The sequence below is a fragment of the Exophiala spinifera genome (assembly GCF_000836115.1).
Source record: "Exophiala spinifera strain CBS 89968 unplaced genomic scaffold supercont1.6, whole genome shotgun sequence".
Lineage (NCBI taxonomy): Eukaryota > Fungi > Ascomycota > Eurotiomycetes > Chaetothyriales > Herpotrichiellaceae > Exophiala > Exophiala spinifera.
Window position 1 is genome coordinate 2,529,499 of NW_015622518.1, and position 25,866 is coordinate 2,555,364.

General features: G+C 51.1%; 11 protein-coding genes across 11 annotated transcripts; 4 read left to right on the forward strand and 7 right to left on the reverse strand.

Annotated features, from left to right (window-relative positions):
• Positions 1-912: 912 nt before the first annotated feature.
• On the reverse strand, positions 913-4,080 carry PV08_08875 (uncharacterized protein; the record flags this gene model as incomplete). Its single annotated transcript, XM_016383197.1, has 5 exons — positions 913-3,245; positions 3,307-3,397; positions 3,485-3,763; positions 3,810-3,902; positions 3,952-4,080. The coding sequence occupies 5 exons, from the start codon at positions 4,078-4,080 to the stop codon at positions 913-915; spliced, it is 2,925 nt and encodes a 974-aa protein (XP_016233900.1).
• A 456-nt stretch (positions 4,081-4,536) lies between these two features.
• PV08_08876 (uncharacterized protein) lies at positions 4,537-4,915 on the forward strand (the record flags this gene model as incomplete). Its single annotated transcript, XM_016383198.1, has 3 exons — positions 4,537-4,674; positions 4,723-4,813; positions 4,863-4,915. The coding sequence occupies 3 exons, from the start codon at positions 4,537-4,539 to the stop codon at positions 4,913-4,915; spliced, it is 282 nt and encodes a 93-aa protein (XP_016233901.1).
• Positions 4,916-5,022: 107 nt separating this feature from the next.
• On the reverse strand, positions 5,023-5,859 carry PV08_08877 (5-formyltetrahydrofolate cyclo-ligase; the record flags this gene model as incomplete). Its single annotated transcript, XM_016383199.1, has 3 exons — positions 5,023-5,135; positions 5,186-5,674; positions 5,721-5,859. The coding sequence occupies 3 exons, from the start codon at positions 5,857-5,859 to the stop codon at positions 5,023-5,025; spliced, it is 741 nt and encodes a 246-aa protein (XP_016233902.1).
• A 334-nt stretch (positions 5,860-6,193) lies between these two features.
• Positions 6,194-7,121, forward strand: PV08_08878 (uncharacterized protein; the record flags this gene model as incomplete). The annotated part of the gene is made up of 3 exons (XM_016383200.1): positions 6,194-6,322; positions 6,378-6,492; positions 6,592-7,121. The coding sequence occupies 3 exons, from the start codon at positions 6,194-6,196 to the stop codon at positions 7,119-7,121; spliced, it is 774 nt and encodes a 257-aa protein (XP_016233903.1).
• Positions 7,122-7,844: 723 nt separating this feature from the next.
• On the reverse strand, positions 7,845-8,440 carry PV08_08879 (uncharacterized protein; the record flags this gene model as incomplete). The annotated part of the gene is made up of 4 exons (XM_016383201.1): positions 7,845-7,919; positions 7,991-8,190; positions 8,247-8,302; positions 8,358-8,440. 4 exons carry the CDS (start codon positions 8,438-8,440, stop codon positions 7,845-7,847), a joined length of 414 nt encoding a protein of 137 aa, XP_016233904.1.
• A 2,840-nt stretch (positions 8,441-11,280) lies between these two features.
• PV08_08880 (uncharacterized protein) lies at positions 11,281-14,670 on the forward strand (the record flags this gene model as incomplete). The annotated part of the gene is made up of 2 exons (XM_016383202.1): positions 11,281-11,512; positions 11,564-14,670. 2 exons carry the CDS (start codon positions 11,281-11,283, stop codon positions 14,668-14,670), a joined length of 3,339 nt encoding a protein of 1,112 aa, XP_016233905.1.
• Positions 14,671-16,908: 2,238 nt separating this feature from the next.
• PV08_08881 (uncharacterized protein) lies at positions 16,909-17,976 on the reverse strand (the record flags this gene model as incomplete). Its single annotated transcript, XM_016383203.1, has 1 exon — positions 16,909-17,976. The coding sequence occupies one exon, from the start codon at positions 17,974-17,976 to the stop codon at positions 16,909-16,911; it is 1,068 nt and encodes a 355-aa protein (XP_016233906.1).
• Positions 17,977-18,818: 842 nt separating this feature from the next.
• On the reverse strand, positions 18,819-19,148 carry PV08_08882 (uncharacterized protein; the record flags this gene model as incomplete). The annotated part of the gene is made up of 1 exon (XM_016383204.1): positions 18,819-19,148. The coding sequence occupies one exon, from the start codon at positions 19,146-19,148 to the stop codon at positions 18,819-18,821; it is 330 nt and encodes a 109-aa protein (XP_016233907.1).
• A 602-nt stretch (positions 19,149-19,750) lies between these two features.
• Positions 19,751-21,130, reverse strand: PV08_08883 (uncharacterized protein; the record flags this gene model as incomplete). The annotated part of the gene is made up of 2 exons (XM_016383205.1): positions 19,751-20,986; positions 21,035-21,130. 2 exons carry the CDS (start codon positions 21,128-21,130, stop codon positions 19,751-19,753), a joined length of 1,332 nt encoding a protein of 443 aa, XP_016233908.1.
• Positions 21,131-21,466: 336 nt separating this feature from the next.
• PV08_08884 (uncharacterized protein) lies at positions 21,467-22,033 on the reverse strand (the record flags this gene model as incomplete). Its single annotated transcript, XM_016383206.1, has 1 exon — positions 21,467-22,033. One exon carries the CDS (start codon positions 22,031-22,033, stop codon positions 21,467-21,469), a length of 567 nt encoding a protein of 188 aa, XP_016233909.1.
• A 1,046-nt stretch (positions 22,034-23,079) lies between these two features.
• Positions 23,080-25,710, forward strand: PV08_08885 (uncharacterized protein; the record flags this gene model as incomplete). The annotated part of the gene is made up of 1 exon (XM_016383207.1): positions 23,080-25,710. The coding sequence occupies one exon, from the start codon at positions 23,080-23,082 to the stop codon at positions 25,708-25,710; it is 2,631 nt and encodes an 876-aa protein (XP_016233910.1).
• Between the last annotated feature and the right edge of the window lie 156 nt (positions 25,711-25,866).

Sequence of the window (25,866 nt, forward strand, 5' to 3'; positions counted from 1 at the left end):
TATTCTGAACATCCAGGCAGGATGCATTTGTTGTGGTTGTTGATGATGATGATCGTAACGATGTTATTGTTGTCATGGAGTTTCGAAATATCTAGTTAGAAAAGAAACGGGCGAGAAGAAACCCAGCGCCGTTTCGATACATGTGAATATTCACTCAGTGTTTTGAACAGAAGAGCCTCCTGCGATCTTTCTACCTGGCTCTGCAGAGTTGTGTAAATGCATGTGGTCATGCCGGACTCTATGGGTAAAAATAATGGAATTGCCCTTCAAAATCTTCCTCTAAAAACCCAAGAAGCGCATAACCGTCGTCTCTTCATCATCTACAGTAGCACGTGGATTGAGATGAGGTCCTCCTCCTCTCCCGTTTCTGTCATTGCTCGTCGCCATACTGATATATTATGGTCGCTAAATGTTCCGGTCGTACAGACCTTGCACTGTCGCGCGGACAAAGACTTCGGCCGGGCGCCTCGAACTCCAAGTTCCTGCGCCGAGTAGGTGAGTAGGTAGGTAGGGGTGCATATCTGTATCAGTGCAAAGCGGGCGAGGACGGGCAATGGTAAAGTAAATGGCCATGGTTGAACCCGGCGCACGGGATACAGTCCGTTATCTTTCCCAAGAATCGCTGCCATTGGCGAAATATTTGGTGTACTTGGCTAGAAATCTCGATGCTGGCTACGGAGTGTTGTGTGGCTGCTGAATCGCAGCTGCTGAATCGGAGGAGGAACTCAGTTGCAAAGGCGTAAATGTCAGATGATCAGGTCCGTAAGCTCTGAAACATAAATTGCCGTATTTGCTTGACTGCATGAAGTCTCCAGAGGTCACATTTGCAGGGCAATCAAAGCGGTTAGACGGGTGAAGGAGCTGAAGCCATGGTCCCGATGCAGCTCTTAACGCCCGATGCCATCTTCACGTTCAGCCGCTAAATCTAAATCTTGTCGCCTCCAGCCTTCCAAGCCCTTCTCGTGGGGCCACGTTCCTCCGACGGTATGAATTGGTGAAGTCCTGCAATAGTATGCGAACTTTCCTCGGCTCGTTCTGCAGGAGCTTGTCACTGATGCCCTTCATGAGCTTATTGGCTTCGGCGGGCTTCAGCGTTCCCGCCGGTAGGAGCTGCAATGTTCCCTGGACCCATTGAGCTGCACTTTCTGGTGCCAGGTTAAATAAAGATAGTAATACACCCGAAGCATCGGGGAAGCAATCCTCGGGAAAGCTGAACATCATGCCTGTCAAAACTCGATGGACTAGCTGCTGACCAGTAGCGTTGAGCACCTCTTTCACCGCTGCCCGCACCTCCGGAGGCGTACCAGCTGTCGGTTCGCCATCAGGGCCGTTGAAATTTGAGATAGGCGGTTTGTCGAATCCAAAATCCAGGAAATCCCTTAGGAAATGTAGTGCCGCTTGGATAGGCTGCATCGACTGCAATGTCAGAGCCGTAAGAGAGGCCTGAACCATGGGAAGTGACAAATTTGAGGTGATAGTCTTGTTTGGATAGAATCTGACGGCGTCCGATGCAAGACGGAAGAAGTCCTCGATGACATCGGGCAATTCCACGGGTTGTAACTCGGTCAGGATTTTGAAGAAGACCGTTGCTTGTTGTGCGAAAAATCTGAAAACATTGTCACTGGTTGCCTCGTCGACAAACTCGGCGCCGTAAGAAAATTCTCGAATAACCGCATCAGTAGCCCATAAGAAGCACCCTTGTCGGGATGCCTCAAATCCTTCAGCAATGCTGCTAGCAAGTGCAGGGAGAAGAGGAGCCGTCGCAGTCCGGTAAGATATCACCATTACCCGCCAACATTTACATACCCGTTCCAAAATCGGTATTGATCGTGTGAAGTGCTTAGCAATGCCTGACAAAGCTGGCAAAATTTCTTGACAATATTTGACTGCCGGGTTGGGCTCATTGGGCGAGACATATGGCTGGACCCAGTCGAAGAAAATCGTCATAAGTCCTAGGTAGTCAGCAACTGTCTTCTCACCATTCTCATCCTGAGCCTGTTGTGCTAGTGAGACAACTCTGCTCATCACTGGGTCACAGAACATCTTCAGAGTCTCGTAGACCTTATTGACAGGTTGAACAGCCACCACTGCCGCGACTCCTTCGGTGACCTCTTCTTGACTTGATGGTTTGAGCTTGTCGATGACACTTTCATAAAAGTGGTGCAGCTGTGGGATATGGTCACCGAGCAATTTCTGGCAATCTGTACCGAGAAATCTGAAAGCAAGAGCTGCAGCTTGCACAACTTCGATTGAAGTGTGGTTGAATCCAGATATAACATAGTTCAACTGTGCCTCAAGCGTTTCTGGATGCTGTGATGTCCATTCTGTATAGCGAGCCAGGGCCATGATGGCCTGGAACTTCAATTTCTCATGGTCGGGCACAGTCGTCAGGAGTGGAATGACGTTAGGAAGGACAGTCTCTTCTTCGGGACTGACCATACGGCCCATGGCTCGAAGACTGAAAAGAGGTGCTTCTAGCTCTTGCCAATGAGGGACATTGGTTCCCGAAACCTGGGAGCCATATTGTTGACCCCATGCCTGTATCAAGGCGAATGCCTTGCCAAGACACTGCGTAACGCCGATCACCTCGCAACAATCTTTTAGGACGTCGCCCATGCTATGTCTGAAACCCCGGAATTTATCTTCTTGCTCTCGGTCTCCGTCGAAAAGGTCTTTCTCGTCACCGCCTTCTGGAGTCGGGAATTCGAGGTGCTTGATCATGACATCCACCAGCTTGGAATACAGGTCTGCAAGAGAAGCTCTAGCAGAGATGTACTTCTCGAGAGTCAAGCATTGTTTCAATTCGTACCAAAACACGAATGTGACGGAGATGGCTTCGCGATCTTTGTCGCGCATGCAGCACTCTAGGACGCACTCGACGAGGTCCCGGAACTCTGTTGGCATGCGTGCGATGAGGACAACCCACGCTTCTCCAGCCTCTGCAAAGATTCGTGTGACTCCCTTCATCAGATCGTTATCTTCGGTAGCAGCACTTTGCTGTATCATTGGCCGTAGCTGGATTACTCGCGGATAGAGAATCTTTATAACACTCAGTGACTCATCGACGTCCCTTGTATCTCTGAACATCGTGCACAGACAATCAACTGCTGCGTCAAAGGAGTCATTGTCGTTTATGGCGTCAATTATCTCATTTAGTAACGGGGAGTTTACCACATCGATCGTAGGGATTTCCCGCAGCCAGGAGGCGATACAAGAATACAGTCGCGGATTGTGCGCCGCCTGACCTGCGCAGAAGTTAGCAGCCTCGAAGCAGCCTCGAAGCATATACGCTCAATGTCCACGTACTTGATGACTGGGCGTAGGAAACCAAGAGATTCAAGACCTGGGCGGAGTTGTCCTCAAGGAGTTCCTTTGTTCTCTCGGCGAGTTCCTCTTCCTATATTGCAATGCTGGATTAGACTGTGATCGGAGGCCAGGATGATGTTGCTGCAAAGCCGAACAAATGTTGCTTGGTCGAACATACTGAAAGGTTGATTTTGCGGCCTTCTGTGACCTCTTCAGGTAGGATTCGCAAGAAGTCGAGTAGACAATCTCCGCCATCACTACTATTGCCCACCGCCGACCCCACCGTACTCAAAACGTCTTTCCACGTAGTCAGCTGGATTGCTAAACTCGCAAGACATATGCACAGCTGCGTCCGAATCGGTCTCGGTCCAGCGAGATAGTGTTGGAGGAGGGACAAGAGCGAGTCTCGAAGTGGAATAAGTGCCTCTGCGGGTAGCTGATGAAGATCGTAAATGATCTGGAACCGTTAGTGAATTGACCTTGTCCCGCTGTGCATCTATTACCTTGCCCTTCAGGGTTGTCGCAGCAAAAAGTCTGGCCTCTACAGGTATCGACGAATCCTGGAGGATTGCATGCGTGGTATTCCAGGCTTCCGACTAAAGCCCGCTTAGTATGTGTTTAGAGTGAATTTCTTCCTATACTCACCGATTTCTGGAACTTTTCGAGGAACTCATGTGCCTCTGTCTTTTCTTTTCCTGAAACATTGCTCTGCATAGTCGTCAAGGCGGATAGGACCGGAGCGAAACCACTCGCACTGGCTGACTTTGACGCCATTGTGACTGAGTGGGATGAGAGGGGTGCGGTAATGGCCGAGCAGTCTGCTAGAGGTGGCGGTCCGGGGAGATTATAGCATAAGTCGGCAGGACGGATTGAAGGAAAGACTTGACAAAGACACAGAAGGAGCGAGGAGAGTGGGAAAACAAAATAAATTGTGTGCGCAGGATAGAGGACTTGATGTGAAATGAATTGTTTGCTGTAGATGCAGATACAGATGACTTCAGTGGGCTCGATGTTGTCTTTGCTGTGCAGTAGCGCCAAAACTTTCCCACGCTGCCTTTGCACTGGTGTTCCTCCGCATTTCTGAAAAGTCCGCCGCATTCTGCCACTAAGTGAACAATCCGCGTTCTGCGACCTGAGACTTTCCTACCTGACCGAAAGCCTCCATACTGGCGACAACTCCTCAGTCTTCTTGAGTCTAGATCCCTCAACTCCTCCAAATCGCTAGCTACAATGACAGGTCGCGGCGGCGGCGGGCGCAAAACACTCCTTGCACCGATTCATTTCATTTTCAGTCTGCTACAAAAGCGCTCTACTGTCTCAATATGGCTCTATGAAAACTTGCGCACGCGCATCGAAGGAAAAATCCGAGTCAGTGGCCTTTTGATTGTTTGGGAAGTCTAGCTAATGAACGCGCAGGGCTTCGATGAGTTCATGAACCTTGTAGTTGACGATGCTGTCGAGGTACAATTGGCCACAAAAGATACCCCCGAGAAGAGGAGGCAGCTTGGTATGAGAAAGTTGACTATTGTTGAGATGCCTTGCTAAAGGTTGCCTAGGCCAAATTCTACTGAAAGGAGACAACGTCTCCCTTATACAATCACTGGACTGAGAAGAGGTCTTGTTTTGTGCCATGAAATCCTACGCCTTCCTGGACATTTAGAGTCTTGGGACCTTCAGGAGATATTACAGAGGGTTTGCAGCAGTGGGCAATTGTGGTTATGCCACCTTTATTTTCTCAGCTGTGATAACCTCGTCAACCAACCAGTCGCTTTGATCTACGGGGATTACCTCTTGCGCCGGCAGATTCTGCTGAGCAAGGGCAAGACCAACTAAGCATGGACCTCAGCTTGCAGTCGTTGATGACATGAGAGGATCTTACCAAGGTACGGCATTCGTTGTGCAGCTTGGCTTGAATCGAGCGCGGTCTTATACTTTTCGAGATAGCGGTCATAGAAACCTTTGCCATGGCCCAGACGTCGATGAGACAGATCGAAGGCCACACCCGGCACGAATATGAGATCAAGCACTGGAAACACTTTCTGATCGTGTTTGTTCGAGATTCCAAGTCCGCCTAAGGCATTCCTACGCAGACCCTCGGAGTCTCTTGAGAGAGACGGAATCCCCCAGTTGTCTGGCTTTAAATTCTCAAAATCATGCTTGTCTTGCAACTGCAGCATGTCCATGACCCTGGACTTTGGTTCTTTTCCTGGGTGCAGATACGGCACGAAAACAGCCTTGCCACAATCCAGTGAATGCAAGACGATATCTCGCGTGGAAATCTCTTTTCCGGGCATGGATAGAAATATCGCTACAGCTTTTGCATTGCGATAAGCTGGTGTCTGCAAAACATGATTGGTGACCGCAGTCGCTACATCCATTCAGCTCAGAGCACTGGAATCGAGGAAGAAGCCTACATTGTCGTTCTATCTCGTGTGGACTGAGCTTCTTGAGCTCATCCCCAATTCGCTTCCGGAGCGCAGCCTTCTGCTCATGCAGCGTGATCGTAGACATTGGCCGTTCTCGTAGACTCCATCCGGGTAGCCTGGCTCTCATGGATGCTCGCTTTTCTATTGCATTGCTAGACGAATGTGTGTGCTGGTAACGAGCCGCTCAGACAGAGATCTTTGTGTGAACCATCTCCAGGGACGAATCAGAAACGTCGCGTGCGTCGGACCCAGACCTTGAAAATCGGACCCTGTCTAAAAGTTACAATATTAGTTAGCGAGCCTGCGCCTCCACTTGCAGGTGCAGACGCCTCAGCCTCCGCGTCAACTTCTCCCTGTAGTCTTTGATCAGGGTGAGCAACAACTCCAGACTGCGTTTTCTGCCACTTCCTACCTCATCCTTCTCTTGTCACTCGTTCACTCCACAAATCAGAAATGCAACAATGATTCCATCGATTAAGACTGCCGTTCTCTTCTCCGTTGCTCTCGCCGCATCGCTGAGCAGCGCCCAGGGAGATGCTGCGCTTGTTGGAACCTGGTCGACGAAATCCAGGAAAGTCATTACTGGGCCGGTTTGTCTCATGGTCTCGAACGCATTGCTGAGTCTATATTGATCTTTCCGTATAGGGCTTTTACGATCCTGTAAACGACAAATTCATCGAACCTGACCTAGCGGGAATATCGTACTCCTTCACCAGCGATGGCTATTACGAATCGGCCTACTACCGCGCCATTTCAAATCGTACGTCTTGTGTAATATGAATACATCTCCGCTGCATTTTTCTGCTGGCTCGCGGCAATCTCAAATGGAGGAACTAAGCTGATGTTAACTACTTCGAAGCCACCACACCACACTGTCCTTCGGCCATCATGCAATGGCAACACGGAACCTACACACTTCCAGGCAACGGCAGTCTTGTGCTGACACCAATCGGAGTCGACGGCCGACAGCTTACGTCCTCACCCTGCTCCAGCGACACTGGAGTTTATGTTCGCTATGAACAGGCCGAATTGATGAAGAGCTACGAAGTCGTCACAGACGGTTTCCACAATGTGAAACGCCTGAATTTGTTCAAGTTTGACGGCTCTCCGATGCAACCGATGTATCTCGTCGCCACGCCGCCACAGATGCTACCTACGCAAACACTTAATCCGACCAGTGCAGCGAGCCCGACTGGCAAGCGTCGTGTAAAACGTACGGATGGTGGTGACGGCGATCATGAACAAGAACCACTCCAACCACTCAAACAAAATGCTTTCACCACAAGGTTAGCGAACAAAGATTCATTCAACCCTGATCATTGGTGGTGGGCCGGTGTTGGATTGACAGCGCTGGGCACTGTCATGTATATGATGCCCACATCGGTATAGGGGGGCGAAGAATCTCGCGGTGATTAGCATGCGAACAGCAGCTCAAAAATTTACCAAGACTCGGCGAGCGTTCTTGTGATTTATTTGGCAGGAGTCCTGTTTCAGTTATCTTGATGATGTTTAGCACGAGTGCCCCAGATGTCCAAGGGCCGACGAACAGCGGGCATTCGTCATGGTGTTAGGTTATCTCTGGGACGACATTGCACTGGGCGGAGTAATCGGTTACGAGATACCTTTTGGAATAGACGCTGATTTTAGGAGGGCATCATTAATGGCGCACTTGGTTCTACGAACACCTTATATCCAATAGCCATGCCAGTATTCATTCAGCATACAGTATCACCTCTATGTCCCACGGGTGCATCGCGTATATCATTCATGACAAAAACAGCTTTCCTCTGAAAGTTTGTCTCTTGCGTTCAAGTGTCAACTGAAGTAGATTAATTATTAATCCACTGCGGTTACCTCACATAGAAGGTTGGTCGCTCTCATCAAGGACATGGTCTCTTGACTGATGTTCTTCCAAGCCATGACCTGACGAAAGTCTTGAAAGGGTCCACTGTTTCCCAGTAATCCGTTCTGATCCTCGATCAAGCCTCTCCTGTGAATGGGTGAAAGTTCCTCGTCACCATGATTCCCCCTTTACGGTCCTGTAAAGTGGCTCATCCGTCACAGTGAACCTAAACACGGCTTCCAGTTTGCAGTTTCCCGATCTTGTCAAGCTCATGCCGCACGACCATTGACCTTCCTTATCTTCAGCTCGTCAATTGGCACGTCGAGATTCTTGAGAGTACGGATCTACAACCAGTGTCAGCAGCCAGAGTTCTCTCTTCACTAGCCCTCCCGAAGCAGTGGATTATGGGACATACATTGACAGCCCGATTATCGGCGAAGAAGTTCGGATCAGTCGACTTCCCTCCAACGCTGGTACCGCATCGCGAACAAAAATTGTGGGCAATGCGTTCTGGTCCAAAACTGTAGCTCGTCATGTCGTTTTTGCCGGAAATCCAGGTGATGTTTGTCTCCAAGGGGTACACCATTAAATAGCCATTCGTGTGGCATATTGAGCCTTGTGGATGGAACTTAGCCAAATTGGACTGCTCATCTCGTCACTACAAAACGTACAGTTGCAGCTAGTCACCGGTCCGTCTTCAATTGGAGGGGAATGCTTCATGGTAAATCTGGCCGACCATTAGTCGTCACCACTCCCGTAGTTAGGGATGTCCAATTTCTTACTGCACTCTACCACAGTGACATTGCCCATCATAGATCTTTGATCGTGGTTTGCCCGTTGTTGGGCTTATTGGAGTATCCGACATGGTGAGTATCGAAGGTGGTTGTGTTCAAAATAGCTCAGGGGCTATGCTATGCCTCAGGTAATGATACTGAAGCTCGACACTTGGTTATCGCGGGCGGTCTTCTTCAGAAGAATATATAGGCTTTGTAGACGACACGCTGTCCTGATGGCCTGTTGAGAACTAACCTTCTTATTAGGTATTCTGTGATTGCCGTCGCCAAATGTCTTGGAGGTCCAGTCTCCTATGTGTCGTCCCTGATGTGGTCGGTGCCTTGTAGACGAGGCGCGTTTAGCCAATAACGAGGAACCTGGGCCAAATTCTGTTCCCCAGCGAAAAGCACCCGAATACGCCGACCGACTCTCACGTGCTCCTGACTCACCTGCAAGCTTGCAGTACTCGAAGTGCGCCTGGAGTTTTGCTGAACCACAGAACGTCTGCCCCTGATTCGCCCTACCAAAGGCCAGGCAGCAGAATCCCCGGCTAAAGGAGAGGAGGGCGTTTGTCTCGACCGCTCATTAGTAATTACGAGGGCGCCGAAACCCCATGCATTAGCTCCATGTTGTTCCCCAACATGGGCCTGTTCAAGGGGCTGCCATCTACGAAGCAGTGAGCATTCTGAATAATGTGGTAGACGACCAAGATCCTACTGGCCAGCAGACCTGACTCATTGGAATCTCAGCCGTCCTCCCTAGTGAGCCTGAATAGGCAATGCTGTCAAGCCCCCCTGCGCGGCCTCTTTTTATCTCGACCTTTCAGGTTGTCATGCGTCTGCATGTCTGTGGAATCGGGACGACCACTGCTGCATAATGATGCAGCGGAGTGGCCTCCAATCAAGAGCGTCGACATGCAGAATTTGGAAGAGTAAGGTCTGGAGGTATGCGCATCTTGGAGGAAAAGACCAAGGTCGAGAGGAGGGTGAACTGGTGACGATGAGTTCCGATACCAGCCGTGTTGCGAAATGATCGTTTGATCAGAGCACTATAGCCTGAGATACCACTGACCATTGGTTCCAAGGATGACGACGCCTATCACGACTCGCCTACTGGCTCGATTAGGGGGAAAAGCACTTCGCTGAGCAATTCAATTGTGTGAATGAATCAACCCCAAAGCCGCGGTTAAGCGAAGCCTCGTGGCTCGTCAGGCCATCCGAGGAGTTCGACTCGAAAGGATCATGGCTGCTTCAGGGCATCACGTCGGATCCTGCCGATGTGTGGGTGACACGAAAGACGGGGCGTGGTTGTACAACGCGATGCATAATGATGCGATTAGTGAGGCGAGCGAATACGGGTCCAAACTCTGGAGATGGACCAAAAAGCGAGTCTGGTTGGTTCTTTTGAGACCATGGAAGATCAATCTGTCAATCACAACCTTGATACTCCGTTACAAGGGTAATGGAGGGTCAGAAAGCGTGGGGAAACGACGGGCAAGCAGACGTGTTTCGACCCTGGTATGGGCGAAACTGATTCCCTGCTTGGACTCTCTCCTTATTTGGGCAGACGCAGTTCATCGACACGGTGATGATGCTCTCAGAATGGAGACTCGTGACTTGCGATGACCACGACGATGCCCAAGCCGGTTTATTCGCGGTGAGATTCTGCTCTACCCAGGGCAGATGATCAGATCTCGGGTGCTCTGGGGAGCAAAGCAATTAGCAGATGCTATTGCTGATGGCTTTAGCAGATGTGATTGAGGACACTAGCCGGCATTAGAGGCCCTGATGGAGCAGGCGGCTGCCCTATCAGGCTTCATAGCAGACACACCTGTGCCCTGGCGAGTACCTGTTTGAGCAGGCTGAGCCAGGTGTTTTAGGCTACTTTAAGCAGCCCGTCTGGGTGCGCCCGTCTGCCCGTCCTCCGCCCATCAGCGGGAAAAAGGCCTGCACCTGCCTCCGACGGCACGCCGATGAACCAGGTGCTTTGACAGCTGAAGTTGGCGAACCGTAATCACCCCCTCCTTCCACCATGCTCGACTCCTCCAAAAAAAGGCCTCTTTTCTCAACTGCGCTGCTGCCTCGTACTTATCCTCCCACCGCAGCACATCCCGCGTTATTCGTGTCGAGTCGCCGTCGACAACTGCGATACCTAGTCACTTTCCGATAGATGCCCCACGGAACCCTGGAGGCTTTCCTGTGTCGCTCAATGCCAGGTTCACTTAGTCTCGACTGATCGCTCTGTCCTCTTCAGACCCCGTCGGCCTGACTGTAACCTCGTACCTCGTTTCGCCGCTCTCCGTCCAAAAAGAAAGAGAAGGGGTCCTCGTCATCTCTCCACTTCGATCTTCAGGAAAACGACGTGTCCTACCAGCATCAGACCGTGCGGGTCTTGTCACTGTAGGCCATGAGCAGCAACAAAAGCAATACGACCTCGACTCGTCTTGCAGGAGCCTTGCCGCTCGAAGTCACCTGAACCGTCAAAGTTCTGTACCACTGGGTACCTTGCATTAAGGAGACTCGTGGGAGTTCGCCATCCCACCGTTGTATTGTTCGCTCGAGGCCCTCCCGCACTTTCCTCCTGGTCTTCCGCAGCTACCCCGGAATCGCTGTCCAACTGTCGAACCGCTTCACTGGGCCCGGCATAGAGACTCAACTGCTTAAACGACATCGCATTGTCAAGAAGTGCATTTCGGCTTGTTCCTTACAGAAGCTCCCTCCTCCAGATCGCAGCTTGGTTCAGAACGGAGGCTACCAGCGGTGAGAGTCTGCGGTCGAATCACCGGTCGCTTCATCTCTTGCCTCGAAATACCGTGACGCTCACGACAAGTCGTTACAAATGAACTGAAAGCCCCATGACAGGTTGGGAAAGACGCTGCCAGGCTCCATCAAGCAAGCGCTGTAGGGCCTTTGGCAAGAGACTGTCCACGACATGGCCAGCACGGAGACCGACTACAAAAGAGAACAAGATATGGGTGCACAAAATGGCCCGTCAGAAGATGCACCCATTGCGCACGAGCGTGCTGGGCCTTCCCCCACAGGTCCGCCCAAGAAGAAGAGGAAGGTCGTGAAGCCAAACCCGGACAAGAAATTCGAATGCAAGCACGAAGGTTGTGGCAAGGCTTATTCGCGTGCAGAGCATCTCTACCGACATCAATTGAACCGTGAGCAGTTTCTACTATCGCAGGAAGGCTTTCAGTTTTAACATATCATAGATACCCCCAAAACTATCTATCGCTGCGACTTCCCTGACTGCACTCGGTATTTCGTTCGCCAGGACCTGTGCATTCGTCATCGCGAACGGCATACCACCCACGGGTCTCAACTGCACAAGCGAGACTCGTTCGCTCAGTCCGCTGCTGCTCCAGATAGTACAGTACTATCACCGCAGCAGCAACTCGCCCAGGCCCAAAGTCAGTCGATGCCCGCCCCTGCCCATAAGAGTCCTCGGCAGGAAGTAAGACCGGCTTCTGCATTCCTCTCTGGCGATTCCGGCACTTTTAAGCAACATACTCGAATGTCCAGCAGCACGGTTCCAATCTCCAATGCAACAGCCGACGCAACAATGCAGTCATCTACGCCCCAGGTCGGTATGACGAGAACCGAGGCCCCGTTGCATCGCACAAGCAGCACTGGCAGCAACCCTCTTAGTCCCACACAAAGGCAGGGGAGCGTGTCATGGTCTCTCCAGTCTCGTCGTCAGAGTTTCAGCCCAGGAGATGTTAGGACACAGAGTACCTATCCCCAAATGCAGTCCTCGCACAGAGCCTCCATTACTGCTCTCCCACAATCGCCTGTTGGGCAATATTCCTCTACATCTGCAACCAACTATCACCCTGTGAGGTCAAATTCCGATACTATTCTTGAACGACCGAATGGCTATGTGCAACAGGTGGAGATGCCCCAAGCTGTTGCTTATACTTCGGCGAGTTATCCTTCCGCCGAAGTCTCTCGATCTGCAGACGCTGCATTCGTGGCTGCGGTGTCTCATGGTCTAACAAGAGGTGACACCTATGCCTATCCACTCATGACGGGCGGCATGTCCAATGGAGACTTAGGTCCAGCCTATGGATTTCCTGTCTTTGGATCGGATGAATATACTCAGACCCCGTTTGCTGTGGACGACTTCACCCAATGGCTGTTCAATGACACGCATTCTGGTTCGAACGACTTTTCCCCACCCAATTATGTTCCAGGCTTTAGTGGACACGATCACTCAAACATGCAGGCAACATACTTCTCTCACAGCCCTTCTTCCAGCAACACATATCCCGGCGCTGCCCTGCAGCATCCGATGCGTGTAACAAGTGTACTTGACCAGACAGCTACCAGCCAATACATCATGTCAGAATCGAAACGACAGGAGCTCCTCGACATCATGCAGACTCAGTTTATCGAACGCCCGCATGATGCGGTCAAGAAGCGCAAAGACTCGGTATTCGAGGGTGATGTTGATAGTGACGGCCATATTCTCAGCTTGAGGATGATGCACACCTACATTGGTTCTTACTGGTACCATCAGCATGCACAGTTGCCAATCTTACACAAGCCTACCTTTTCTGCCGACCGGACACCTAATCTCCTGTTGCTTGCTGTCATCGCAATCGGCGCCGCAACCCTGGATAAGGCATATGGTACATCTCTAACTGACTCTGCGGCTGAGTTTGCCAACTTTGTCGCATGGCACATCCGTTGGGAGATTTTAAGAGATGCTGATTTCAGACCACCAGCAAAACTATGGGTGTTTCAAACCTTGCTCCTCATCGAAGTTTACGAGAAAATGTATGCGACGAGGGCGCTTCACGAAAGAGCTCATATTCACCATGACTCGACACTCACTTTGATGAGGCGTGGCAGTTCTCTCCTTGGTCGTTCTGCATCCGACTCGCCACCAAGCCTTCGCGGAGAGCAGGACAACGGCAAGACTTCAGTCCTATTCTCGTCAAGCGAATCATCTAAATCCGAAGAATCCTGGCATCGCTGGGTCACCACGGAGGCAACTCGCCGCGCCGCATTCGGTGCCTTTGTCATTGACTCAATTCATGCAACAATGTTTGGCCATGCTGCTAAAATGGTCGCCCACGAGATGCGACTTCCTCTGCCATGCGACGAAGGTCTCTGGTCAGCCATTTCAGCCGCTGAAGCCGGACGGGTGCAGTCATCATTGCAGACAAACGGTGTAAAGCCAATCATGTTTTTGGATGGTCTCAAAAAGACTCTCAACGGCCAAAGAGTGAGAACCAACTCTTTCGGCCGGACCATCATTATGGCTGGTCTTTTGTCAGTGTCGTGGCACATGACTCAAAGGGATCTCCAGATCTCGTCCTTGGGGCCTCGCACCGCTAATTCATTTGGAGGGCCTGACAAGTGGAAAGCAACTTTGTTGCGCGCTTTCGATAATTGGAAACGGGATTTTGACGAGGCACTAGCCGAGGCGGCACCTGCACCTCCTTCACCGCTTCGTACCTCTGCGACCCCCTTTCAGGGCTTACTGCCACCAGTCGATGACGAGAACATTTTTGAGTCGCGCACTGTTTTGCATCACCTTGCACACATCGCAGCTCATGTCGATGTTGTCGACTGTCAAGTATTTGCAGGAGCAAATCGTCTCCTTGGGAGGTCAATCACCCCTAAAGATTACAGTGTGATCCGCGAAAAGATCGAGCGGTGGGCAACAAAGGCTTCGGCGCGTGATGCAGCATTCTATGCTCTGAAGTTTATTGCCCAGGTGCTTATTCCACCAGATGAACCTATCGACGGAATCAATAGTCGGACGTATGGTCATGCAAGCCCCATCCTACCTCAAGCTTTCGAGCACAACCAATATATTGCTCGAGATGACTTCTTGTTGAACCGACCATGGGTTTTGTACATTTCTGCTCTAGTTGTCTGGTGCTATGGCTTTGCACTAGAAGGCCCAATCAAGCCGCAGCCAGCCGAGGAAGATTTCATGACCTATCGTCAGAAAGAGCATGACATGCGCGAGTACCTTGAAAGAGTCGGGGGTGTGCGTGCCCCCGACGATCTCGAGTTTGTCAAGGGCAAAAACCGTTGCTTGGGCCTTCTGATGATCTTAAAGGAATCCTTTGAAAGTACAAGGTGGGAACTTACTCATGAGGCTGCTGGACTATTGGGTAATGCATGCCTAAAACTGCGAGGTGTCGAGCCTCATGATATTGTTGGACCAGGAAACAGCGGATTCAACAACTCCGATCACCACAGCACAAGCTCAAACGGCTACACGAACGGTAACGGGTATCGTTCGGGACACTATCGCGAGGATCGAGATCACTTCACCGTTGCAAGTGCCGCAAAGGTTTAGGCTGCGTCTCTTGGACCAGCCTCAAGACATTCCTTGAGTGTACTTTCGCCAACGCTTTGGATCACTACGACACAAAGATGATCTCTTAGATAAGTCGGGAGTCTTCGGAAGAACCTGGGTCGTCAGTGCCGTTATACACAAACGATTGGAGGGCGGCGCACAACGCTTCTGTATCTCGCCCTGAAGGTTCACTGCTTCGAACGCGTTTAGAACTGCCAACTGGCCATAATGGGGAATACACATCTATCTCGATTCCCCGCAGAGCTTGAGGCTGTCGGGTTACGCGGACTACATCAACTGGAGCCGCCATGATCGAGCGCCACGAAATTGTCGCATACACCGGGACAGGGAGTGTCCCTTCTGGTGAGGAAGAGTTCCTGACGACGAAACGATTTGTTTTTTGATTCCTTTTGTCGTTCTGCTTATCGCGTGGTTGGCAACGCTTTGGTAACCCTTCAACAACTATTTGCACAGTCACCACTGGGATATGTCCTGAGTTGATTTTTTGACTTTTTTTGACTTTTGTTCGTTCCGAGTTTTAGCAGGCGGCCATCTGATACCCCTTTGATGTTTTGTTGGTTGTGGTTTGATTTTTGGGTCTGGAATTGCTGCGATTCATCCATGTGGCTTTTTCCTTGTATGTGAATCGAAAACTGCATGACTGGTTGGTCGATGTCGATCTTTATGGTTCCTACGGCGACGCAGGATGTCCTCCTGGCTATGGAAATGGTATATAGGGAGGTACGGAGGTAGGTAGGTATAGCATATGGCGCGATGAATGCTGGTTAGGTCGGTAGGTAATTAGGTATTGGGGGAACTTGTATGGATTCACAGCATGGACACATCACGCATGATCATAACACGGCACAGGCACAGGCACAGGCACAGGCACAGGCACAGGTACAGGCACAGCACACGGTACGAGTACGTGAATTATTTTGCTTACCGATCTGGATCTGGATCTGTGGTTTCTCACATATGTGGTATAGGCACGGAGTATACCTAGGTAGTTTGTTGTTTTCAAAGGGGGTGTATATTCCGTACACACAATTACAAGAACTAATCGCTCCACATCAATGCGTTCGACTTCGTGTAGTAGGTATGTCTAGAACGATGGGTCCTCACGTAGGAATGAATATACCTAGGTATACACGGTGTGGTTTCTCTGGTGTTGAGAAAGAAAATTGCATGAAGAAAATGAACACCACGGAGGTATCGTGCGAATAGACCGACCGCTACCCACCATACTTCGGTACTCGTCCCTACTAGTCGGACCGAGGTAGGTAGGAACCCAAGATAGGTATCTATCTACGTCGGGCGGGTAACTTGAAGGTTGATAGTGCATGTGGGCCAAGGACCAATGTGGAGGTGGGACAAAGTGGAGGGTACCCCCGACGGGGTATGTATGTATACCTAGATGAGGGAGATAGGTAGGTCGGTAGAAGGACAGGTAAGTACATGGAGCTACACGAGGTTATCCAATGTGGCTGTCGTCGGTTGTAGTGTGGTAGTAGTGGGTGGTGGGCATTACACACACATAAGGTACATAGATACGGCAGGTAGGAAGGTAAGTGGTGATTTGGATTCTTTTTCTCTCCAACCTGGTTCTCACTATGGTTTTTGTTCATTATATGTACAGGCTCCGAGGGGGGAGGGGAGGTTGATAGGTTGGTTGGTTGGTTGATGGGTCCGTCGACAGGACTTTTATATAACTTTTTCGAAACTTTGCATGTTCTCATTCGCGTGGAGATGGGGTGGTTGGTATGTAGACAGGTAGGTAGGACGTAGTATTACAGTACGGTATCGTTGGACCTCGAACAAACAAGATCGGCATTCTCCATCGCAAGGGGGATGGAATCGAGAGGTAGGGTACCTTACCTAGGTAAGGTACGGGCAGAAGGTGCCTTGGGTATTATTGATCCTTGGACAATCCAAAGATGAGTGCCCTTCCTGTATATCCAGCGGCCATGACGACGGACACGGGGCCGTTTTCCCCGTGGTACCTAGAAGAATGATGCTTCTCGCGCTGATGTTGTCCTTTTTGTGATTCTGGGGCGGAAAAGGTCGAAATCTCGTTTCAGTCATAACGTAAACTTGGTGAGGTGAGTTAATTTCGTTCAGTATTTGCTGTTCCTTCTCCCTGTGGTTTCTTACATCTTGTGTCGATTCCCCCGGTCAGAGCCCGTCGTAGTGTCGGTGATGATGATCTAGTTCTTGAGCAAGGGTGACTGGCCGTTTTCACACAATAACCTTGTCACCGTCCCTCCGCTCGACGAAGCGTTCGGCTCTACCGATCAGTTCCTCGTACACGGTCCAGGCCAGGGCGGAGCTGAGTGCCTTTCTCCCCATCCTCAAGGCTAAGCCGTCGAAGAAGCTCTTGACGCCGTCCTCTTTCAGCATGGTCCTCACGGCGTGCGCCATGTTGCGGTATTTGCCCGGCATGAGCTGCAACCTGGTCTTGACGGCGTCAAAGGGGTTTGTGAAGCTCGTCGCGAGGCCCGCTGCCAACACGCCACTGCTCGCATTGATGGTCGCGGAGGACGCGAAACTCGCATGTCGCCCTCTGCCGTCCGAAACATCCACCGCCGCCCCGCTGCCAGGCGAAGACGAAGATAGTAGCTTGTTCAACCTCGTCTTGCACGCTTCGTAAAAGACCACGTAGAGTCCCGCGTAGGGCGCATCGCGCACCGCCGTCGCCCCGAAGCCTGAGAAGAAGCCCTTGAGGCCCTCGGAGGCGTAGATGGAGCGCGAGGCCGAGGCGATGGATTTGTAGGCGTACAGATCCGACTCGTAGCGGACCTTGATCACGGTGACGGGCATGAGCACGAAGCCCGCAAATACCCTCGCGCTGGCCCCGGTGATGAGGTTTTGCGCGTTCGACAGCTTCGGGAGCACCGAGCTGCTTTTCCTCACGGGTATCGACGAAGTACTGTTTCCGCTGTGTCCATCATTTCCGGCCGCGGCGGGTGTGGCATTCGCTAGAACCTGCCGCAGCGAGCTCAGAGACGTAAAGTACAGCGCTGAGCCGAAGCCGGTACGCAGTGCCGAGGGGAGGGTGCCGCGCCAGAGAGCCGCGACGGGGTGAGGACCCGAGAGAATGGATTTGAGAACGGGCACGAGCGACGACGATCGGGACTGTTGAACGCGTGTCTTGAGGAGATCGGCCGGTTGGAGGAGGACGGCGCTCGAGACGCCAGAGGTCAGGCCCGCGAGGAAGTGGAAGTATGGGTGCGCCCTTTTGCCGCTGCTGCTGCTGTTGCTGCTGCTGCGGTTGCTCGAGGCTGCACTGGTCGTACCATGGGACATGGCTCTCCGCTGCAGCAGGACGGGTCCGTGAGTTTCACCTAAGGGAACTCAGGGCGTGCAACTCATTCCAGGTTGGAGACGATGAAGAATAAAGCCTCCGGCTGATTGTGCACCGTCTCCATACCCGACGGATGACAAGTCTGAAGGACTGGGTGAACAAAAACGAGACTAGAGGTAACGATTAGTTTGGTGGTGGAGGTGGTGTAGCAAGCAAGACTTTTATTAGAGACGGATGGAATTTTGTTCCTGTCCAGTAATGAAGTCATTGCTCAAAATACGGAGAAGTACGAAAGTTCGCTGAACGTGCCTACGGCAAAAGCCGGCGAAGGAGTTTCTGAGTCATTCAATAGCCATATATGTCTCAATATCACACACGCCCAACAGTGATTTCTGTGACCTTCTCACGGTCGAGTTTGGTTCGTCTATTCGCCCTCTTCCCATCTATTCATACCCGTCATCTGAGTGCGAGACGTCGTGGTGGCTCTGTTCCCAAGACGACTGGCTCCTTGCTTCACGCTGAGGATTCGCTTCTTTGCGCAAGTAACCAGCCGTGCATTCTTTTCACCATGACACATCCAGGGGCTGGTGGGTGATGTACCGACAGAAGCGATATCACGGCCGCAGTGCACCAATCTGCGGCCTCTAGAAACTTGTCGTCTCATATGCCCTCCGGCTTCATCTATCAAAGCCAGTGGTTGAAGGCCAGGAGTTCCACGGTTCTCTAGCACAGAGACAATCCTTCTCGTGCAGTTCATCTCTTCAAAGAGGCATTTCAGCTGGACTACTCGGCCAGACGGAGCTGACGAGCGAACGACGCAGCGTCACAGTTAACCCCAATCGATTCAACCGGCTCTCTTGCTCCTGGAAGGTGTGCCATAGCTATCGCCGAAAGATCGGAGGAATGCCGATGCTTTGTTCACTTTGTCTGGTTGTCCAGGGTACTGTCGGTCTTCTTGTGACGGCACCCGTTGTCCACCGTGTTGGTTGCGGCTATGCTTGAATTTGTCAATCATGACATAGATTGGAACTACGATGATACTCGCAATCGTAGTAAAGAGAAGATAGAAGATAGGTGCCACTATGAAATTTATCAACCTATTGAGTGGGTTCGTGGGAGGAAGAGGTTCGAACTTGGGTAGTTTTGGCCTTTCGTGACGCCTTGGTTCAGACATATTGTATTGGAGCCAAGTTGATGATTTACAATCACTGTTACTCTGCTCGGAAAGGAATGGAAAATTGGAAGATAGCCTGTCTGCAGCTGTGAATCGCCTGATACATCGAGAGAAACTGTAACCACAGCGAGTTCAAGGTCTAATATATCGAAAGGTGAACCTGTGACGTCGTCATAGAATCACTGTGACGGTGGCGACGCGTGTGCTGAGTCATCTGCTTCCTCTAACATATCATATCCCTCAGGCTTCAACTCAACACGATGAGGACTGTCAGGCGGTGGTTCACTCTCCGACGTCTCCTTCTCAACGATTGTTCGGTCTGCGCGGGCTCTGTACAGTAATCTGCGCAGATACATCGGCATGGCGCGTAGCACTCGCCGGTCCTCAGCAACGGTCCGGAACCCTTTGGTGGCCGAGCAAGGTCAGTAGAAGCGCGGCTTGTCCCAGTCGTTAGCAGTGTGATATCGATATCTCTCCTGGATTCAAAAATGCCGTCTAACAGTTCTAGAATCCGGCATCGTGTTTACGGGACGCTGAAAGCCTGCGACAGATCATTGGAGAAACACAACACCGTGAATTATGTCATCCAATCCACGCGTAATTTATGCAGAGCTGTCTTCCTCATAGCCTTCAGTCTTCATATCGTTGAGACCGAGATCTTCCATTTCCTCTTCTGTTCTCTCGTACTCCTCGCTTTTGATTTGGGGATCTTCCCCGGAGTCCACATTCTTCTGCACGAAAGAATTGGCAAGCGGGTCTTCCAAAGTGATAGAATAGGGAAACTCTGCTTTGATAGCCTTGTCCAGCTTGCTGAAGAAGGCGTCCCACCTCGATTTCGTCTCCGAAGACATGGAGTCACCCGGCGCCAGGCCCTCGTCTTCGACATCGAAGATTTGTCCGTGTAGCTGGTCCCTGACTTGCGTCAGGAGACCTTCGACCGTAGTAAACCGCCCGCCAAGCGTTCCTGGTTGCACCTCGAGACCCAGGTCGTGACTTTTGAGCACACAAGACTCTGACTTGAGGATATCCCGGGACATGTCTTCCACCGTCCGAATTTCCAACGTGATGCGTTTGCCCTTTTCCGGAATCGCACCACCTGTCTTTACATCGCTTGTTCGGTAGCCACAATGGTCGCAGACTGTGGCCATGATGATGACTTCTTTGAAATGTGGAATGTTGGTCTTTTTCATGTTGACTGTACATGGCTTGGAGCAAGCAGGGCACTCAGCATGCAATTCGTACACCTGGTCATCGACAATGTCAACGCCTTCCATACCACCCCCCGCAGAGTCTTCAACATCCTCATCAGCGAGTAAACCCAGTTGCGCATTCTGAGCATTTGTGCGGAGATAGTCGTGTCGGATGTACTTGGAGCCTTTGTCCTCTGGTGAGGGCTCGATAAACGAGTTTCCAGATATGTCGTCTAATGACACAGTGAACGGAAATGCCTTGCCCTCTAGCATGTTTCTAATCTTTTCAAGAATCGCTTCCAGTGCATGATACAAATCTGGGGACGCCTCTTTTCGGGCTGGTTGATCGTACTCTAGGTCTGTCTTTATTTTCGAGATTAGACCTTCAATGTTGGTGAATTGGCCGGGTGCAGGTGGCATCTCGAGATCGATGTCTTCAAGCCTGAATACGCCGTTGTCACTCCGAACAACCTGCCGCTGGAAATCGGCTTCTTTGTCCAACTTGAAGGTATATTTGGTGCCTTTTTCTTGAATCTGACCCGCACTCTTTACAGTGTTGTTTTTCCAGCCGCAATGATCGCAAGAGAAGGACTCCAACAGGATTTCTCTGAAGAAAGGAATTTTGATAGGGAGAATTCGAGTGACGCCCTAAGGAGTTTGTCAGTGGTCGTTAATTGAGAGAAGAATGTAACATACATTGTCGCGACAGTTCATGCATAGACTTTCAATTTCGTAGAGTCCGGTCTCATTCGGCTCGGCATGAACCACTTCTGGTGCTGAGGTCTCGGCCATGATGAGAACTCGTAATGTGTATTGGACTGCCAGTAATCTGACGAGAAGGGAGAAGAAAGAATCGCTTGATTGCCTTTCGCCTGAAGCAATGTGTAAACGGCTTCGGCGAGACCAGAAAAATTTCGCTGCGGGCAGAATGACGCAGAAGTTGAAAGACATGCGACCCGCCAAGGGGCCTAATCAGCTTATCGCGGGGGGTCGTACTTCGGCACTGCGGGCACTAATGCAACCTAGAATTTGGGCTGAGCAAACCTGTGAGCTGGTCCGTCGCCACCACAATGATCGCTGGAAGGATGGTCGATCGCGCCGAGTGTGGTCTGCTCTGGTGGATTAGGTTCATCGCTTCATCAAGTCCATGAGACTGAGACTGGGCGCGGGCTTGTTCTGTGCACTCTTGTTGAGAAGAGCCTGCAAACCTTCGTGATCTTTCCTGGCCTTTGCTCTTTTTTTGCTACTGCTTTTGGCTGGTTGTTCGACTACTGGTTCAACGGGGGCACTCTTCTCTGTAGACACCGTGGAGGCGACGGCAGCCGTCCCAGGAGTCTTGCTCTGCTTCTTTCTGGTGTCGACTTTGAACACTCCGACCTCCCTTGTCGTTCGATGGCAGACGAGGCATAAGTTAGAGACTATTTTGCTTCGGACAATGGCGGTCTTGGGTGAAGGCTTCTGAACACGCCTACCCGTCCGCGTAGTAATTGTGGTTTTTGTCGTCCATCCGGGGATGAACAAGTTTCCACATGCAGCGCAAGCATCGCGTGCCATATTTGGCGTCTTCGGAGGTGGTTGTGAATGTGCCAGCTCGATGCTTTGAGATTGCAGATGGCGCGAGGTTGATGGGCTGGACAAGAACAGCATGCGGCTTGACGCCTGGAGGAACTCTTCCCGCAGCGTTTGGCTGCCCATCTCTCTCAATGCTGCTCTCCTCTGCTGCTCCTAACACTTGGATGTTTGACCTGAGAAATCCGTGTCCCTTGATGTGATATGCGTTCGACCATGTCAAGGGGCTCAAAATTCTACAAATGTCCCTTAGTGGCGTTGAGTCTACACGCCAAGAACATGGCTGCCCACCACACCGGTGCCGAATGGTGACTGGTTACGGGGTAGTAAGCCCACAGTAAGCTAGCGGGAGAGAGAAGCGTTCGGCCCTGAGAGGACACTTAAGTGCGAGACAGTGTACCCGTTTCAGACTCCTATGGGTGTTCGGGTGCATGGGCCCGTGTAGGTGATACTGCAAAAGGCATGTCCTTGCTGCTGTAAGTGACTTCGGGCGTGGAAGAAGCAATCATTTCCTCCACGTTGAGGAGAAACCACGTGTAGTCACCGCAGTATTCGCACGAGCACTCCGTAGTCGCACTCGTAACTCGTAATCGCAGGCACGATCCAGGTGAAGGAAGAAAGTGGGCGGTGCCAGGATTACAGTACTACCCCTAGAACATGCGTCCTCCATCTTGTTCTCGATGGAGGCTGTATCGATCGTCGTTCAGGCTCAGACTGGCAGCTCACTAGGCCTTGTTAAATCTAGCCAAGTGGTATTTGCTCGGTCTCTCTTGGTCCTACTTGTCTTCCAGGACGAACGGGCACGAATAGCATCACGACCGAGGCCGGGACCTGCAGATCAACCAATTGGTGTCGGGTGCCAGCGCGTTGACTGGTGAGGAGGTCGGCCACCCCCAATAGTTATACCTAAGGTAGACAGTTAACTGGTTGTACCGCACTCTGGTGGGCGTAAGCGAGTAAGGAAGTGCGGGGCAAGGAAGGCGAGATCTGGGGTTTGGCTGTCTGCCGGTCGTTCGGGTTCGGAGGGGGATCGCTCCTGGTCTTTCTCTTCTCACGATCTGCCTGGCCTCAACAATATCCATCCACCCTTCTTCCTTTTCCATCTCATCTCAACGCCATCTCATCGCAGCGGATGAGGATATCGACATCCTAGACCGTCCTTCTTCATCATCATGGCGACTGTGACCTGTGCGCCCAAAACAATGTTGAATTCCAACGCCAAACCGCGCCGTCGCCAGAATCATTGCTGTGACCAGTGTCGTCGTGGCAAGAGAGCGTGCGACGCCACCGGACGCGACAGCAATGAGGTCTGCTCAAATTGCATCAGGACAGGCAAAGTCTGTACCTTCGAAAAGGTCCTTCGAACCGTCAAAGAAAAGTCGCATCGGCCAGGAGAAAAGAGTGCATCAGCTCCCTCTGTCTCGCAAGCTGACACGAGGAAAAGTGTTTCAGCAGCTCCCGACGCTTCACTAAGTGATACTTTCCAGAATTCAGTCCACACTCTCAGTTATCGATCAATTTCACCCCCTAGCCTCGATGCCGTTGATTTTTCAGGTTTCGATGCGCCGCCACAAGAACGCGCAAACTCACAGGACTCAACCGCCTTCCCTGATTTCAACGAGCTATGCCCCTCATTGACCTCCGAGGATTTCGAACTTATCACTCAAGATGACATGAATGGGTCGAGCGCCATTTTGGGATGGGACTCGTCTCATACTTACCACCAGCGAGATGTTGGTTCAGATAATCAAACAACGCCGAGCAGCATCTTTTCGTTTGGTGAAGACTTGTACAGTAACAGCTCCAGCACCAACTCGCGCAAGCGGAAAACACCTCCTCAAGGGCAGCGATCTCCAAAACTCAAGTCTCGAAATTACACAAACCCTTTCTCCGATGTCACGATTGCTACTCTCGCAGAGAGAACAAACAAGGCCATAATTTCCGAAAGCCTGACTCGTATCTACCAGGATACAATGGAGAATGCCATGTCTTGCTGGATCACCGAAAGAACCTGCCCATATATTTACGAAGGCCTGGAACTTTCCAAAACACGGACTCTCGAGTATTTGACCGGAGAAAGCTTCCTGAAATCTGGTAACCGAATGATTGCACGTATATGTCAACTGGACCGTCCGACCTCCACTTTGAGAGAGCGCCCTCTGACACCGCATGAGAACAATCTATCGTCGCGTGCCTTGAAGGCCACCATCATGGCATTCGCTAGCCAGTGGGCACAATCCGCAAGTGCTGTGAAACAGAGCACCGGACACACACCTCGATTTGAGGCATTGCACGATATAATTGACGGCCGCCCAAACAGTTCGTTAGATGGCCGAGACTCATCCAATTTCGATCGCTCATTGCAAGAATCGTTATGGTACGATGCCCGCAAGGCGCTGCATGAAGCTGCCGAGATCGACTCATTTCGGGTAATGTTCGCGCAGCTGATATTCTCTTTCATTCAAAAGCCTCTACCTCGACACCAGTACGCCATGATCATGAAGCACAAAGCGAAGAGAGGTCTTAAACGCGAGCCCTCAGTGATATCAAACGCAGATATAATGTCGATCAACTCCCAGGACAGCGGCATTAAGTCATCAGAAATTCGACCGGATCACGCAGTCTCTGATATATCCCGTGAGTCCCAAGAGCTTCAAGACCTGCTCGATCTTCAGGGACGTCCAGTGCATATTGAAGCTGCTTTGTTACGATTGTCGACGAAACGAGTTCACCTCGAAGGATCGAGCAGGAACCTCCGACAAGACCTGACGGACAAGATGGCCATAACAGATCGAAAGTCTTTCAACATGCTTTTCTGGGTCACGATGATGTGCGATACTATTATGGCTGTATTTTATAATCGGCCACCTGTAGTATCTGACGAAGACTCTCTCATTCTTCAAGTCGACCCTTCAACGGACCCACAATCTTCGATCACTTTGGGCGATCCTTCCACTGATAATGACATTGAGTCTTCGCCTTGGGGTACTTTGCTCATGAAGAAGGCTGAGTGCACTGTTCATACAACAAGGTCGGCTTGGCCATTTTCCGAGGAGCATGCACTAGCACTCCTGGCAGATGCTGCGCAGGTCAAAGTCCTGCTGTACCGCAAGATCAAGAGACTCAGCAACTGTATATTCAGACGCAATTCCACCAAGACTATCGAGGCGGCCATTGTCGATGCTCTCAATGTATACGAATATTGGAACAAAGCTTACGGCAATTTCATAATTGATTGCGTAAGGCATCATGATGAACTGCACCCTCGCGTCCAATCGTGGTATTCGGTCTTGATCGGCCACTGGCATCTCGGAGTTCTATGGCTCGCAGACTGTCTTGACGATGTTGATCAACACGAGAGAGGAGACCACCTTTACGGAGCCCTTCGAAAATCTTGTCGCCTCACCTTCGAGATGCGGAGAACCAGTGCATTCCAAATGGCCGATGTCTGCAGAGTTGCAAGACCTCGAAATGGCTCGTCCTTCCACCAGATCAGCGATTTCCACACGACAGTCAGCCAAGGCGCGCTTCTCACCGAGCCCTGGACGGAAATTTTGATTCGATGTTTTGCAAGGTCTGCGGACTGGTTCATGGTGTGGCTTTCCGAGCTGCAATCAAATTCCTTACCTTTGGCTTCGTTTGGTTTTGACACATTATATGAGAATTGCGCGCAGTGCATTGGAGGTCTTTTTGATATAGGTCGCAAGTCGGACATGTCGTACTTGGCAGCTCTGTCGCTTTCACATCGGCTCCAGAATGCATTTCCAAACGCCCCTAGGGTTGACGATTTACTTTCGACTTAAAGGATGGTTGGTGAACTGTGAGAGTTGGACAAGCACTCAGATCCTTAATATATAGTTTGGCAAGGGTGGAAAAAAATCTCATATATGCCATCTACTTGGTCCTCGTTGCATTGTTTTTGGGTAGATATGAGACCGTTTGCAGCTGATGAAGTTCAC